This window comes from Aphelocoma coerulescens, chromosome 1 (assembly GCF_041296385.1).
Source record: "Aphelocoma coerulescens isolate FSJ_1873_10779 chromosome 1, UR_Acoe_1.0, whole genome shotgun sequence".
NCBI lineage: Eukaryota > Metazoa > Chordata > Aves > Passeriformes > Corvidae > Aphelocoma > Aphelocoma coerulescens.
Genome location: NC_091013.1, coordinates 115,248,921 through 115,266,279, shown reverse-complemented (window position 1 = coordinate 115,266,279; position 17,359 = coordinate 115,248,921). Strand labels below are relative to the sequence as shown.

General features: G+C 53.3%; 1 protein-coding gene across 1 annotated transcript; it reads left to right on the top strand.

The window, feature by feature from the left end:
- The first annotated feature begins 310 nt into the window (after positions 1-310).
- Positions 311-16,275, top strand: CD101 (CD101 molecule). The gene is made up of 9 exons (XM_069032346.1): positions 311-362; positions 1,289-1,666; positions 2,500-2,916; positions 5,583-5,966; positions 6,745-7,128; positions 8,064-8,465; positions 12,826-13,227; positions 14,063-14,458; positions 15,989-16,275. Exons 1-9 carry the CDS (start codon positions 311-313, stop codon positions 16,183-16,185), a joined length of 3,012 nt encoding a protein of 1,003 aa, XP_068888447.1. The 3' UTR covers positions 16,186-16,275.
- Positions 16,276-17,359: the final 1,084 nt, after the last annotated feature.

The following is a 17,359-nucleotide window of genomic DNA, read 5'->3' as shown; positions in this document are numbered from 1 at the left end:
TGGACAGCAAAGCCACAGCCAGTAGGCACCCACAGGTGGGCTTCTGGCACAGACACAGTGGCAGAAGGGGCTTTGGGCATCGTCACACTTGCCCAGCTGGCCTGGGGACAGGGTGATGGCTGTCACCTCCCAGAGGGTGTTACTTTGCACCCTGCTCTGTAACTTCTCCCTGCCATTCTAAGCAGAGGAAACCACCACCGATAGACAGTTTCCTCCCAGCAACTTTCTAAGTAGTGGGGCAGCTGTCGCCATCGCCCGGCAGAACCTACCACCGCCCCTCTGGGAGAGGATCCACGCTCAGCGGATTGCCATGGGCCTGGCACGGTGCCTGGCAGCTGCCTTCCTCTTCCTCTTCCTCCTGGGTGAGTGCCCTGCCCAGTGGCTGGAGTTTTTTTGGAAGCGTTGTGGGGAAAGCAGAGCACAGGGGGCTCAGCCAGCACTGCTGTGGCTCAGTGGCCATGGGAAGAAGTGCATCAGCCTGTGCTCCTTTTGCACTGTGTTTCCACTCCAAAACGAGAGCACAAAGCTTAGGAGGGTTTTGGTGAGGGGATGCGCACATCCTCGTTGAGTGGCTGATTGGGGTGTGGAGCGTGTTACCTCGCTCCCTCTTCCACTGCAAGGAATTTCTGAAGGTTTCCTAGGCAGTGCTGTCACCAGCTCTCTTCCCTGGCCATTACGGTTGGTTTTTTGACTCAGGCCTGTGTCCTGTGGGCAATCTGCTTAGTGTGCATGCCGAGCACCAGACAGAGCGAGTGTCACCATTGGGAGCTATGCAGAAGGGGAGGGTCTGTGGGTGGCAATCCCCAGACCCTCTGCAAGCAGAAATGGAGGGGGGCTCTTGATGCTTCCTGGTGCCCCCTGCCTTCAGAGGAGCTCTTGCTGACCCCCTCTCCTGTGTCCTCCTCCATTTCTGCCTATGGAACATCCCTGAAGCAGGCAGCCTGCTGCTGACCTCCCCTGTCCCATGTCCCTCGGCTTCTGCGTTGCATGTCCTACTCTGGCAGTGATCAGCTCTGCACCCCTGCTCCCTTTCCCCCCTAGTTTGTGCAGGACCTGAGAGCTTGGCCCTCTTAATTTTAACACACCACAAGCTTCCTCCAGTGATCTCAGCCTGGTTGCTGCTGGTTGAGAGAGGCTCTTCAGGCACGAACGGGCTCGGCAGCCCTCTGGCCATAATGCTCTGGTCTCTGTCGTGTGACCCCCAGTGTGGCAGGAGACAAGAAAGCTCAGGGCTCTGTTGTTACAGGACTTGTGATTGTTCCCCTGCAAACACCATGTGTGCTGACAGGTCTGACCACTAGCCAGCGGGCGGTGACTGTCCAGAAGGGGCCTCTCTACCGCGTGAGGGGGTCCCACGTCACCCTGTGGTGCAAGGTGAGCGGCTACCAGGGCCCGGCGGAGCAGAACTTCCAGTGGTCCATCTATCTGCCCTCGGCCCCCGAGCGGGAGGTGCAGATCGTCAGCACCGTGGACCCCTCCTTCCCCTACGCCATCTACACCCAGCGCGTGCGCAGCCGCGGCATCTTCGTGGAGCGGCTGCAGGGGGACGCCGTCCTGCTGCACATCACCGAGCTGCAGGAGCGCGACGCCGGCGAGTACGAGTGCCACACGCCCAACACCGACGAGAAGTTCTTGGGGAGTTACAGTGCCAAGACCAACCTCTCAGGTGGGTCCTGAATGAGAGCCATGCTCCCTGTGGGGCAGGTTTCTATGGAAGTGGTCATCTGTCAGAGGGACAGCTGGGGAAAGGGGCAATTAATGGGGCTGAGGTAGGTACGTCCAGATACCCCCTTGCATATTCTCTGGTTATTCCCTCCCAGCCAGGGCAAGGGAAGGGAAAGGAGGCCTCTGCTCTCTCATGGCCTGACTTCAGCTCCTGACACAGACACAGCATGTCAGAGCTGAGCACTTAGGAAGGCAGGAGTTTCCAGGCTCTGCACATTAACTGTTGTCGTCTTCTCAAGTCAGGGTTTGGGAATTGTCCCAAGTGGGACACTCACAGATGGAAGGAGGTAGCAGCTCTTGCAGACCACTGGGGAGGGAAGGCAATGGGGTGGAGAGACAGAGGGAAAGGCCCTACTGTGAGCCCACCAAGTCTACAAGGTGGTATGGTACTTCCACTTAGTGTTCAGCCCTGTTTTCTCCTGTATCTCGGTGTTGCACCAGTCTACATTTGGGATAGCGAGGGGATGGATTTTAATCTCCTTGGCATTGCTTAATTAATACTGGCTGTAGTTTGACTGAAGATGGCACTGAAAAGAGATTCTCTGTTTTCGTGTTTGCTGAGGTTTTAGTCACTTCACACCTCAACATAAGCGGCTGGAAGCTTTGTCAGTCAGCTACAGAAGGTATTTCTCCTATGCTGTCAGATCCCTTAGGCCCTGGTCGCAGTTTCCTGGGAGTTGTCCTATGCAGGGACAGGAGCTGGACTCAGTGATTCTTGTGGGTCCCTTTCAACTCAGGATATTCCATGGTTTTCTGTTTCTCCCCCATGCTCAGTGATTGCAGACACCCTCTTGGCTTCCATGGCTCCTCAGGCCCTCACCCTCACTGAAGGGGATGCAGTGGAGCTCACCTGTGAGGTGTCCACGTCCACTGACCAGCACACCCATCTCTCAGTTGGCTGGTTCCTTCTTCAGGGAGCAGGAGAGCACCGCGCCAAGGAGGTCCTCACCCTCTCCAAGGACTTCATCCTGAAGCCAGGGCCCTCTTATGAGCAGAGGTTTCTGGAGGGGGATGTGGGGCTGAACAAGGTTGGGAACACCACGTACAAGCTCTTTATCAGGGGAGTGGAGCCATCCGACCAGGGGCAGCTGTACTGCGAGGCAGCTGAGTGGATTGAGGATCCTGATGAGACGTGGAAGGACATCTCCCGCAAGCAAACAGAGAGGACTTCACTGGCAGTTGTGAGCCAGGGTAAGGCCTTGCAAACTCACGTGTTGGCTCCAACTCCCTTGTGCGTTCAAGGCTCTACAGCAGCAGATTTCAGTGCCCCTTCACCTGCCTCTGCTGCAGCCCAGGGACACACTGGGCACTGAGGGGGTGGGCTGGGCTGGGCTCAGGGCCATGGCAGTCCCTGACTTACGAGCTCTTGGTGCTTTGTGCTTTGGCTGTTCATGCAGCCGAATCTCCAATGCCAGCAGCAAGCCCAACCTCACAGACTGTGCGAGGTGTTAGCAGAGGGTGCAGCGTGTACCTGCAGCAGCCTGGCTCCTTGGCAGTGCTAAACTCCAGTGTTTGGCAAACAGTGTTGTTACACTGCCTCCAGTCTCTTGTGGCCTTAATAAAGTGCACCCCAGTCAGCTGCTCGTCACTGTGCCTCAGCCATGGGCACGGAGAGACATGGGGGTGGACTGCATGCGCTGCTGCATGGCTCTTGTTGGGGGTGGCTTGTCTGTCCCTGCTGCCACCAGCCCGCTCGTTTCCAGAGCAACTGGTGCTGCTGTTTATCAGGCCATTCCTCTGAGCACCCTGCCTGCCATCCCTCCTGCCACAAGCCTTTGCTGGCTGTGGTCCCTCCCTCTGCTCTTCCCCCATACTTCCCTCTGCTCTTCTCCCCGTACTTCGAGGTACGCTTTACCTTGAAGCAGCCAAGACAAGGCTGTGGCTAGCTGGTGTCCTCTAACATAGTGTGCAGTGAAATGGGAGCAAGTCTCCCACTGAGAGCCTGCCTGTGGAGGTGGTGTACCCTGTCCCCACACCTCAGGGCGGGTGGAGGAGGCTACAGAGCAGAGCTGGGGCAGTGAGGGGAACTGATGTCTCGTGGGAGGCTGGTGAGTCAGAGCAGGAAACCAAAGAAACAGATGGGTGAGAACTAAGCACTCCGTACGTGGCTCCGGGGAGCAAGGTATCAGGAGGAGGGGGAGTGAAGTGTGTTCTCTTGTCAGAATCTGTTTCCTGGAACCTGTCTGACTGGCAGAGCTTTATTCCCCTCATTGTGCACTGTTTGCAGCAAAGACTTTCCAAGCCTGCTGCTGCTTGGGGAGCAATGGCAGTCAATGCACTTCCTTGCATCCACTTGTTGAAGAGGGCTTGTCATGAAGTGTGTGGCTACAGGCATCAGTGCCTCGGGATGGTTTAGAAATAGAGAAGCCTTGTCAGAATTTGGAATTTGCCCTGTGGTGACTGTTAAAGGTAGAAGGGAGTGATGGTGGTGAGAGGGCATTATGGTGGCAGTATTGGGGCTGCTGGTACTGCCATGGAGGGACAGCAGTGGGCGTGCAAGCCCTCAAATCTGCAGGGCTGGTTTCTTCCTCCAGCACCCAGTGGTGGAGCCCAGGCTGCAGGGCTGAGCACCCCATCACACCGAGAGCCAGCGACCACTCTGACCATGGCTAACTGCTCCATTGGTTTCTATAAACTCTCCAGCAAATATTTAGGAATGCCAAACATATCTGCAGCAGCTGGGATTCCTGTTTGCAAACTGTTTATGAACCAGTGTTTAAATTCACAGGGTACTCTGCTTTCAATAAACTATTTTAGCCCTTCCAGTTGTGGTCTGGGAGCTGCTCTGTTTTACTTCCAAAGCATGTAACCTTTCCCTTGTTTCGAGACTCAGGGGGGACCACAGTGACCCAGGGAGACAGAGTGGTATGAGCCAGGGAATCGGGGCTCAGTCCTACCTCCAGGTTTTTGGCCACGCCAGTGCTTTGTGGGGTCATGGCACAGGGTCTTGGGGTACCCAGAGTGTCTCCTGCTTGCAGCCACTGTCCAGCCAGGCTGATGCCAGGAACTGGGGGCTTTGACTGCCCAGCAAGGGAGGTGAATGGTGTCATGGGATGCAGAGATGGGGTCCTTACCTCAGACACAGCTGACTGCCCAAGAGGGTGTGCCAAGGGGAACATGACTTTAGGTTCCCCATCGCTGTCCTCTTTGCTCAGCACCTACTGCTAACTGGTATGGGGGGCAGGATCCACCTCTTCTTGCTTCCTTCCTACCTCCCCATGCTGTGATAAGTCTTGACATTTCTGCTTTCTGTAGGAACTTAACCCAAATCCTCTCTAGCTTGGAGAGCATCTCTTGCCCACAACCCACAGGAGCCACTGGAAGCTGCAGCATGCAGGACCAGCCACAGCAGACTCAGACAAGCCAGCCCTTCATGCACCTTTTTCCACCACAAGCAGCAGAGTTAAAACCACCACTGCGATAAAACCCCTTTGTGCCCCTTTTTGGCTTACAGGGTAGGTGTCCCATGAGGTAAAACAGCTCCAGGAGGTGGGACGGAGCAGCAGCTGCAAAAGCTGATGCCTCTGAGTTAGGGCAGCCCTCAGTTCAGATGCCTGAGCTGAGCTGGGGGTGGCTGTCCCAGTGAATGCTCTGCTCTGTCAGGCTTAGCTGTTCTTAAGAGGGGAACCCAGCTCCCCAGGGCTCTGGCACTTCCTCCACCTGTGACTGCTGCTTAGTGCCAGGAGCTGGCAACCCTCTCCTCAGGGGCAAGGTTTTCCATCCTGATCACTTTTCTCATGAAAGAAAACGTTTCAGCGGAGAACTCCCTCCTGTTGCCCTCTGAAAGGCTGCTGGTGCTGCCAGGGAGGAAGGAAGCAGGGCCACCCATCACCTTCCTTGTTTTTGATTGCCCACAGGCAGAGACCTCTCCGTGGACATCGCTGCTGCTGAATGCTCCCTTTCTGAAGGGGACACCCTGCAGCTAAATTGTGTGGTGGGAGCCTCAAAGAGCAGCAGCAGGCACTTTAAAGTGATTTGGCTCCTCAACAGTGTGGAAGTGGCCATGGTTGACCACCATGGGGTATTTATTTGGGAGGAAGAATACAAGGAGAGAGCCAAGCTGGGGCAGCTCCGAGCATTCAAGCAGAGCAATACAGTTTATGTCCTCACCATCTATGAGGTGGGGCTGAAGGACAAGGGTACATACCAGTGCTCTGTGTCGGAAATGAAGACTCTTGGAGACTCGCACAGCATCCAGACCAATGTGTCATCAGGCATACAAGTCAACGTGAAGCCAGTAGGTGAGTAAATCCTAACAGCTGCTCTTCTGGGTACTGTCTGCAGGATCCTTGACTGGGGAGTGCTTTAGGTCTGGCCTGATCTTGACAGGGGCAGCAAGAGTGCAAATATGCCAAAGTTTTTGATAGATAATGGGAAAAGCATTTTCTTTAGCAAATATTAGCCTGACAGACACAGTAGCTGTCAACAAAGTGTAAACCTTTAGCTCAGTCTCTTCACAGTAAGTTTTGGGGCAAAACTTAGGTAGAATTCTGAGGAGTCTGGGTCCTCCTGTGTCTTTGGTGCTGAAAACTGTGGGCAACATCTGTTGCTACGTCTGAAAATCACAGGAAAACCCAGCAGAGCAGGTACGTCTCGGGAGGAGGATCATTGCCACTTCCATCAGGGTACTCTCCCTGTCTTGGATGGATGATTTGTGAGAAACCACTCTAAGAAAAGTCTGTAGGAGGCTCTTGGTTTCCTTGTCATAGCTAGGTAATGGTTGTTCTGATGTAGCAGGAGCTGCCTGCTGGGACTCTGTTTCTTAACTAATTCTTTATATATCAATGTCCCAAGAAAGACATTGAACAGAAAAAACCCAAACCAAAACAAAAAAACCACAACCACAAAGCCTTCTCCAAACTTATAGGAAAAGGCCGGTTGAACATTTCAGACAATTCCCCAACTCCTTTCCTTTCCCAATGTCAAGATTTATCCAGCAGTTCCATTTAATGCTGCAGTACATCTGGCTTTTCCTAAGGAGCACAACATCCCCGCCAACGTTGCAACTGTTGTTTGCAGAGAGCCACATGCGCCTGTCTGTGTCCACCAGCACCCCACGGATCACAGTGGGAGACTCGCTGATCCTCCACTGTGAGGTGCAGGGAGCCACCGGCCCCGTGTCCGTGCAGTGGTGGCACCTGCCACCGCAGCACCCGGGGCACAGGGTGCTGGTGGCCGCCATGGAGCAGGACGGCACCCTGAGCCTGGGCAGTGCCTACCAGGATGGCCAGACACGGGGGAGCCTTCGGCTGGAGAAGGAGAGCTCTGGCACTTTCACCCTGGTGATCCCCAGCACGCTGGACGAGGATGATGGTGGGCAGTACAGGTGTGAAGCAACGCAGCGGCCCCGAGGCTGGAACTGGACAGAGAAGGGGGAGGCAGCAGTGACGGTCAGCTCCATGGGTAAGTTCAGCCACCCCTATTTCTGGGCTGGAGGCAGCGATGGAGGAGTGGGTGGATGCATCTCAGTAGGACATGGGCCTGCTGTGCACTGAGCTCTGCTGTTGCTGCAGGGTGACCTAGGGCTGATCACTTGGCCCTGCATGGCTTCCCCATTTCTAGCAGGACGCTGGAGTCCTCCATGGGGTGTTTTGGGAGAGACCAGTGGGAGACAACAGCTGAAATGCTGAGACCTGACGGGCACTATCTTGCTCGGCAGGTCTTTCTGTCGCCTTAAGCTGAAATACAAAATATCTGTTCTAGAAGCATAATTACTCGCAGTAATTAAGTTCAACAAAGCTACTTGCTGAGTTGTCTGGTGGTGTTTGTCAGAGATACAATCCTGGTGTGCTGGCCTTTTGACTGCTTCTCCTGCCCTCTTGTCTGAGTGCAGAGCTGCTAATCTCCACGGTGTGCAGTGCCTGCATCCTTTCTTCTTGGCTGCCTTTATGGAGAGGCAGCTTTTGGCTGTCATTTAGGGTGGTTTTCCTTTCTTGTTGCTGGGCTGGGTGCCTGAGAGCACCAGTCAGGCCACAGGAATTGTTCAGCTTTTGTGGAGGGCAGAGGGAAGCAGCAAACAGGACAGCAGCATCAGCAGAGGATCTCTGGGTCCTCTGGTGTGGCACAGGGGAGCTTTGATGAGAGGGTACTGAGGGTTTTCTGGGAAACTGGGGGTGGGGAAGTGGGAGATAGGAGAGGGCCAGGGGCTGCATGGGGCTGGCAGAGCACAGTGCAACTAAGTGGAGCGTGGCAGTGGCAGAGGAGCCGCAGCACTGCTGGTGCCACGGCCCTGCAGTGCCTGGGGCAGCAGGGACAGGGCTGTGTGAGAAGGGTGGCAGTGAGGTGGCAACAGGGCAGGACTTCTGTCCCGACACCAAGGGCTCTCTCCTCCCGAGCAGGTCTCGGTCTGCATGCCACGCTGAGGAGCCGAATTGCCACCGTCAGATACGGGCAGAGTCTTGAACTCTTCTGCCAAGTGAACGCCAGCTACACCCTGGAGAAGGTGCCAGCGTCTGTGCGGTGGCTTTTCCAGCCCAGCCCCGCCGGTCCCTTCCACGAGCTGGTCCGGGTCGTCCCCAGTGGCACTGTGGTCTGGGGGACTGCGCAGCCACACTTCCAGGGGAAAGCCCAGCTGGCGAAGGCTGACACCTCCTTCAGGCTGCACATCCACAGTGCCTTGCCTGCCGATGAGGGGACATACCAGTGTGAGGTGGAGGTCTGGAGGAGGAACACCCTGCCCCTGGGGCAGCCAGCAGCCAGCACCAGGTCCAATGTCGTGGGGATAAAGGTGGTGCTGCCAGGTGAGCAGAGCCTTCAGCAGAGGTCTCTCCTGCAACTTTAAATCCATCAAACATGACCCAGGGCAACCAGGGCCACTGATGTCTGGGGTATCCCCAGCGGGGTCATCTCCCAGGGCTGAAGGAGATGGTGCTGCCTGTTCTGTTGCTTCCTCAGCACCTGACAAAACCTCACAGGCAAATTTGGTGTTGGCAAGTGGTGATATCTACTTGTTTGCAGACCATGCCAAGCGTACAGGGATCAGCCTTGCCACTAGGATTTTAAGCCTGGTTTCTGGAAAGAAGGAGTGCCCCCCAAGAAGCCCCAGCTGAATGTTAGGGGTGCGAGGTGCACCCCATGATGTGGGCTCTGGGAGGCAGCAGAGAGAGACCAGCCCCTGAAGCTGATGCTGGGATATGGCTGTGTTTCCTGACCAGAATATTCAAGGTATTCTGAGAAAGCACCAGGGCTCTCTGCCGGGCTGGGAGCCAGCCCTGAGCGTCGGGGTGCCAGGGAGGTATCCCCTGCCAGGCACGGCTGGGCTGCCCTGCCCAGGGTTCCCTTTTATGGCCACCCCTGCAGGCAGGGTCTGCGCTGTCATCCCTCCTGCCAGCATCCCGATGGGAGCCTCGTCCTCTTATGGAAGAGGGATGTTGCAAACAGACCTCAGCCCCCGGCCACCCTGCTTCCTGCCCCTGGCAGCACCAGGGTGTCAGCGTGCCCTGCTCACAGCTGAGGCTGCTGCAGGGACTGCAGGGTTTGTCCTGGCCAAAGCGTCTGAGCCTGTGGAGGCAGGTGTGAGAATATGGGTTGGTTTATTTTTTTTGCCCTCGTATCTGTTCTGCCAGCCAAGGAGAGTTCTCACTCTTTTTTTTCATGCATCAAGTGCTCCTTCCTCTAAAATCCTTGGATTTTTGGAATCACAACCCAGTGAACTGAAATTATGCATTTTTCATGTTTTTTAACTGATGGGTTTGCTGTGCCGTAAGCGAACACATTTCCTTCCCTGTCTGGGCCCTTTGCTCTGGTGCTCTCTCCTGTTCCACTGCTACTCTTTCCTCCCTGTGGAGCTGACTGCTGGATGCTCTGTGTGACACCTGAGCTCCAGCCAGCTGGGGCAGGGTAGCACTGAGGCAAGGGGTGACAATAATCAGCATCTCTGAGCACACATCTCTAGTGTAAGTGGCATTAGGATGAGCAGGTGTAACTGCAGAGCATCTACACAGAGGAGATGGTAGCAGCAAGAGACTACAACATTTGGCTCCAAATGTATTGCAGCTGTTGTTGGATACTGAGACTGTAAAGAGGGTGGGAGCTGGGAGAGGGTGATGCACAGGGGGAGGTTGCTGCTGGCTCTGGTGCCATCTCTCTCAGAAAGGCAGCATGAGCCAGTGAAGGATGTTTGGGAAGGTAGAGAAGTCTGGGGAGGGAGCTGACTCGGGAAGCAATAGGGTGAGGCGAAGCTGCAGAAAATGAAGCTGCAAATCATGAAAATCACCAGCCTGCTTCTTCTCATGTAGAACCTCATAGCTGGAGCCTGCAGAGATACTGGAGTTCTTGACTTTTTGCTTCAGCACTTTGTTTACTACTTGATGTCAGTCGGTGCTTTAGGACTTCACATGCTGCTGTGGTCTATGGATCATCTTCAGATGGGGGGGACACCCATGAAAGATTATAACAGGTGGGGAAGGAGGACAGACCTTTTCCATTTCCAATTTCTTGGGTGGGGTCTCATCATTATTGTTCCATGAACCTATCAATGCAGCTGCCTGCTGTGGCTTCCCTCACACTGGAGTGAGCTGCAGGGGCTTTTTCACCTCGTGTCCCTGAGGCCAGCAGCCCACATGGGCCATGCTCTTCTGCCTGCTCCACTGCTATTGGGCCAGGCAGAAAACAAAGCATCAGCAGGCAGGGGTCACAGGGAGATAGGCAGCGAGATGCTTGGCTTGGTTAATTAAATTGAAAATGAAAGGGAAAACAGCTTTATGTGAGAAAGGCAGAGGCAGGCAGATGCTCTGCCCTTTTGGTAATTGATCTTTAGCAGCAGAGAGAGGAGATCTGGAGCTAAAACAAAGGGGCTTTGCAGCAAGTGCTCTGCTTCCTCTTGAGATGATCTCTGAGAGTGTAACTGCAATTCTACTCATCAAAATGAAGTGCTCAAAGCAGTGGTTCCTGTGCCTCCTCTCTGCACTCCAGTAACTTTTCCTTCTCTGGAGCATTTTCTGCACCAGCACGTGTCAGGCCAGGCCATGCTCAAGCAAGACCCTACCTGCCCCTCGTCCCCTGGCAGTTCACTGACTGGCTGAGTGGTATCCTCGGTACCGAGCGGATGAAGTTAAGAATTAAGTGTCTTATTTTTTCCAGTGTGATCAGTTCACCTGTCACAGAAACACAGGATGGTGGAGATTGGCAGGGACCTCTGGAAGTCACCTGGTCCAACTCCCTGTGCAAGCAGGGCCACCTAGAGCAGGCTGCCCAGAGCCATCTCCAGATGGCTTTTGAGTATCTCCAGTGTGCCCCTCCAAAGGTTTGTGCTTCCACAGAGCCAGCTCTGGGATGGATATGCTTTTACGTACTGCAGTTTAAGACATCAACTTCCATCTAGTTCCCAGGTGTGCTCAAGTCTGCGTGATTTTTGTGGTGGATCTGATGAATTTTCACAGCATCCTAATTAGGGTGACTGCTGTCCCTTCTCTTCTGCTTTTTGCCCATACCTGTTTCTTCGGAGCAGCAAATGTGCACTGTGAAATGCAGGTCAGCACTTTGATCCCTTGGAAGCATCCACCTCCCAGACATCCTGGTGAGTGTTGCTGTGGAAATCCAAACCACTGAAGTGAGGCAATAAGTGGATACTGGGTCTTGTGAAAGTCTTTCTGAGGAGGGAACTGTCAACCTTTTGGTGAAAATGTGGTTGTCTGCAGAGAGGAGGAAGAGCAATGGGGTACAAAGAGAACAGCATAAGCACGGAGATTTTGTTGGCAGATTTGACACAGAGGCAGAGGCCTTACAGGGATGTAGAGAGCCATTGGCTGGGATATTTTGCTTTGAGCAGTCTCAAGAGAGGCAGTGAAGGCCTCTGAAGTGGATTGCTTGAGTTTTGAGAAGAAATGCTTGAAGGAAGGAGAAATGTGCAAGCTTTTCCCTGCAGTGTCCCTCTTCCCCCTCAGCCCCTGTGGGAGAAGCCGCAGCTCCCTCCTGTCCCAAAGCCCTCTCCACAACCTGCTGCCATCACATCCCTTGGGAAGGTGCTGTGGAGGAGAGTGCCCTCCTGAGCCTGTGGCCAAGCCTGGGGGTCTGGGACATTCTGAGGGACCATCTCAGTGTGTCCTCTGTTGCTTGTCCCCAAACCAGCACCGAGGGGCTGAGCTTAAGGGAGCTCAGTTGTCCCCAGCCTCTGTGGCAGAGGGTGTCCTGCTGCTCAGCTCATATGCAAGGAAAGTGCTAAGAATGGAAACTCAGGCTACAGTCCCTTAAAACCGTGATGGGGTCTCCTGCTGAGTTATTTCTGCCTACCCAAGGGTGGATACCTGTGTGTACTCCCTCCCCTGACTGCTGACTTCATCTGACAGAGGTGGGGTCTCAGAGTGGAGGGGAGGGTGGAGGAGAAATGCAGGTAGTTGGAAGACCTTTAAAGATATGGATTTGCAGCCTTTTCACTGCTGGAGGAGAGGTTCCAACAACAGGTGATGTGCGGTGGGAAGAGGGTCCCTCAAACCAGGAGCAGCACAGACACAGCAGGACCAGCAGTGCCTGCTGCCGGGGGGCAGAGCTGCAGGCAGCACCACAGCTCCCCTCTCCTCAACTGCACAGCTCTGAACCATCACTGGGTGAGAACACAGAGGTGTGCAGGACTCTGTCACGTGGTTTTGGATTAATAACCACAGCAAACACCTGAGATGGCAACTGTTAGTGAAATCCACATGGGCTCTGTAGTCTTCTCTGCTATAAAAGACACTTGTTCACAGTCTCCAAAGGCGTGGGCGGGTTTTGTCACATATGTGTGAGCCTGCTGATGGAAGCAGTGGTAGACAGACACATTTGCTTCAGACAGAGGCTTTGCCTCCAAGCTCCAACACAATGGTTGCCTCAGTCCCCCATTCCTGCTCCGTGGTCTCCAAGGCACTTCCTCTGCTATTCTCCTTCCCAGTGACACCCAGCTGTGATTCCCTGCCATTGTTCAAACAAGGGTGTGTGGATTTGCTCTTTCCCTCCTTTCTCCACCCCTCTGCTCCAGCATCCCCTAATGAGTCTTTGTCCTCTGTGCACCCTCTTCCTCCCTCCTCTTTCAGTGTGTTTCTCTCAGGACAGCTTTATTCCTCCTCTTGCCAGTATCCCTGTATTGGCAGCTGCATCTGGCATGATTGTTTTGTTTCTCCATTTTAGAAAGCAAGCTTCAGGTTGCTACGGAAGACAGCTCTGTGGAAATTGCCAGCAGCAACACAGCCATTGAGTGCAGGATTGTGTTTGCCCAGAATAATTCGCAGTTTGCTGTTACCTGGTACCACCTCCCTCCTCTGGCAGATGCAACCCCCTTGCAAATCATCAGGGCCAACTACAGCAGCATACTGGAATATGGGTCTAAATTCAGCTCTCCTGCACAAAAGTCCCGGTTCCTGAGCCAGAGGGTGTCCAGCAACGTATTCCAGCTGCAGATTCTCTCTGCAGACTTCAGGGACGAGGGCAGGTACTACTGTGTGGTGGAGGAATGGCTCTGGCTGGTGGATGGCTGGTACAAGCTCGGAGAGGGAGCATCGGGAAGGACCACGCTGAAGTTCAAACCCCCAGGTGAGCAGGTGTTATCCCTTGTACAGGTACTGCTGGAGAAGGTTGGATCAACGTATGACAGGCCCCTGCCAGGCCTCTCCTAAGCTGGCAGGGCTTAGGAAAAGCAGCAGCTCCTGCATTGGATCTGAGGCTTAGGGATGCAGGAGTTGTCAGTGCCTCTCAAAGGGAAATTAGGAAGATTTACCATATCCTCCCAAACCAACCAAGCTGCTATTTTTGCTACTGGTAGATGTTGTCAAATGCTTCATAACAAAAGTGAATTGTGGCCTTTTTCTTTTCCCTCCAACACCTGGTGCACTTGGTTGGTTGTACAGTGCTGTGAATAGAGAAGCTGCCCTTTGCTGGTACTCCTGAGCATCCTGAAGGAAAACACTTGGATTCCCTTACCCTGCAGCACATTGCTGCTAAGAAACAAGACTGAAGGTTCAGCTGCTCTCACCTTAATCACTGCACCACTGGCGTGCATGGTGGGTCTCCCTGGCTCAGTTCTTCCCTTTCTCAGCCTCACTCCAGCCCTAAATAAGTGGATCAGAAAATTCCAGCTTCCTAAATAGCTTTTGGTCCAAAGGATGCCTTTATCACTTATTTGGAGGGGGTAGGGAGTATTACAGCACAGGGAGCAGAGATGATGAGGAAGGTGGGGACACAATGCCCCAGGGAGAATGAGCCACAGGAGCAAGGGGCTTGTGGGTGCCCTGCAGAGGTTCCCACAAAGGCCATTCCAATCCCTCACACTTTGCTCCAGAAGGTTTCTATCAGCCTGTGGGTGCAGGCAGAAGTATTTCTCCGGCAGTACAACACCACAACATCTCTTTCTGCTTGCACCCTACCCCAGAGCACGGGCTGCAGATGGAGAGAACCAACCACAGCCTCTCTGCGAGGGAAGGCGAGGAGGTGGCGCTGCCCTGCCGGCTGCAGGGGGCCCAGGTGCCCGGCACGCTGCTCTCGGCCACCTGGTTCCAGGTGAAGAGCAGTGGCCGTGCCAGTGCCCTGCTGACCCTCCGCTACGATGGCACCATGGAGTACCCCCAGGAGCGCCTGGCAGGGAGGCTGTACCTCCGCCGCCCCTCCGCTGGCGACTTCAGCCTGACGCTGAGCAGTGTGGAGAGGGGAGATGCCGGGGCGTATTACTGCCAGCTGCAGCAATGGCAGCAGCAGAGCGAGGGGAAGGACTGGGCTCTGCAAGCCTCAGCGTGCTCGGGGTACACCCAGCTCACCCCCATCCCGCCAGGTAACTCTGCTGGGTGCCAGGGGCTGCTCACCCTGCATGGCTCGTCTCCCCATAGCCGTGCTGGGGCCAGAGCCCTAAATGTTTTGGGGGAAAAATTCTTGGTGGGAATTCTGTGGCAAGTCTGTCTCCAGCGAGGTCTCTAAAAACAGCCTCTGTTCTCTTTGGGGTGAGTTGGGTGTGCATGCTGGGTGCAAAGATAGGACTGCATTCTGCATGCACAAGCTTAAATAAATAAAAGCAAAGGTTTCAGTCAGGTGCACGCAGTGTCTTTAGGAAGGTAATAGGCAGGAATTGTTGCTGTTTTGGGAAAATAGGAGGCTCATATGACCCATGTGGAGGAAGAAATATGAACTGTGAAATCAATCATGATGCACCCAGGTGAGAGGATCTTGCAGTCATACTCATGCCTTCAGCTCTGGAGCTGCCATGCCTGAGGCCAGCCTGGGTGCCTACATGGGTTATAGCTTCTGCAGCAATCCCTGGTGCTGACCAGCATGGAAAGGGTGACCCTGCAGAGCCCTCCCCAGTGCCTGCTACTCCCACAGCCAGGCACAGAGCCTCCTCTCATGACTTTCCACCTACAGCAGAGCTAATCTGGATTTAATTGCACAGTGAGGGACTGACAGCACTTCATCCCCCCTGCTGTTGTGTTACTGCTGTTGTCCATCACGGCTCCCTCTAGCACTCAGATTTCTCCTTCATCAGCTCCCTCTGTCTCTTGTTGCCCATTACTGATGGAGTAACTATTGCTAAGATTGCTCAGTAACTGCTAGTAAATTCTCCTCCAATTTTGAATAAGTGTTTTTGCCAAGTGGTTTTCATGGTTTTCACAAAAGGCAAAAGATTAGCTGGGTTGTTTTTCCTTCTCCCTCTCTTTCTAATATTTTTTTTCTTTTTGGAGGGGTGGCCATGTGTGTGCATGTCTGTTCCTCCAGTGATGCATCTACCTTTGAAGTACCTAGCAGCCTCCATCTCAGCTGGGGAGCTGTTCTGCAGGAGCTTCCAGGGATGAGGATGGTGCTCACAGCTGCCTGTGGCTCAGTGTGGATGAGATACCATAGCAGATCAGCAGTAATGAGGAGGGGCAGGTGTCTGGTGGGGACAGGGACCTCTTGATCTGGTTTCCTTTGCTTTCCTCTTGTCCTTTCTTGCTCAATGGTGCAGCCTCTGACAGACTTCTACCTCACCCTGCCATCACTGGTGTCAGGCAGGAGCCCCGAGGGGTGAAAGGTGTGTTGCTTTTCCTTACTGAGCCCAGTCTGGAATGGGTTAGCTGAAGAACTGTGCAGTTTGTTGGGATATTTCAGATGAACAAGCCAAGACCTTATCTGACCTCCCCAGACAAGAAATTGAGGCAAATTACCTGGTTTTTCTCCCCCTTCTCCTCAGGTAGCCTGTATGAATTCTTAAAAATTGGTAGCTGTTGAAGATTGAGGGAAAAGTGTTAAGAAAATAGAACTTAGAGAAATAGTAGGAGAGAGAAACTCAAACTAGCTTGGGGGCTCACTTTTTCTTTCTCTTTTCCTTCAGAGTCAACTGTTTTGTCCAGGATCTGCTCATCCCCATCACTGCTGAACTTCATCTTATACTTACCACTGGTTCTGATTCTTCTCCTGGCCCTTGCTGTCTTCTGCTGTTACTGCAAATTCAGGAAAAGCAAGAAGGGCAACATCACAGGAAGCCAGCTGATGGAACTGGAAGGGGATGGAGAGGTCAAGAAAACTTAGCTGGTCTGTAGAGGCAGATGTAACTTGGAGCAGCAGAGCTGGACAGCTGAGAAGGACTGAGTACTTGCAGAGGGGCTTTTTATTGTTTTGTAGTAGCTCTTGCAATAAATCCTTGAAATTGTGTGTTTGCTTTTGATGGAATGAAGCAGCTTTGGAATTACTAAGCAAATAGGGTTTTCATAACAAGTGTTCCTGTCTTTTAGGTTAGGTACTCATCCATTTCCCACTCTGCTCATTGTGGTATATTTGGGGTCCTTGCAGTGTGTATCTCCCACTGTGGGTGGAAGTGGTGTTATTCCTCTGCAGGAATTAGAGGAAAAAACAGCTCTTTCTGCGCTGTCTCACAAAAGTACCACATTTCTACTATTTTTGGCCATCTTGACAAAATCTATGTGGTATCCAGGCTAAAAACCAGTGGTAGAGCTGGAAATGGAATACTGGTGTCCCATTTAGGTCATCACCCTTGCCTTTGCCCACCCTTTGCTGGGAAGCTCTTGGACACTGCTGTTTTCACATTCTGAGAGTACCTGTGCCCAAAGATCATCATCTCCAAAATAAAATGGGTCTTCGTCACAAAACCTGTCACAGGAACATGAGGAATGAGAAAGGCTGGCTGGGTCTGAAGAAAGTCCAGAGCAGAGGAATTGCAGCCATCCACAAAAAGCCAAATCCTGTTGACCCAGTAAAAGACTCACATGGAGTCTTGGATCCCAGAAGAAAGTTGTGGACACCAAACCATGTCGGAGATGAGTGAACAAACTTTCCAGCTCCTTCCTTGGCTCTCTGCTGTAGGAGAAGACAGCATCCAGCCCCTGGTACCTGGCTGTCTGTGGGTCAGGAAGCTGCACAGCTGGGACCTGGTATTAGGCACATCCAGGTTGTCCCATGTAATAAAAAAGCCATGTGTGTGCTTGTGGGGCAGCTCCTCTATACTCTGGAATCCAGCTCGGGCTCACCTTTTCAAGGCTGAGGAGCTCTGCTACCTGAAGAGAGTCTGGCATAGAAGAAAGGAGATTTCTATCCAGTCCCTGTAAGCCAAGGGATACTCAACCCCTAATTGTGCAAAATGGGATGTGGTCCCAGGGAGTTGTAAGGTTCAGGTATCAGGGCAACACTTTAAACACTATCCTCAGACCAATGTAGCTTTTAGAAACCACAGCAGACATTTATGAAC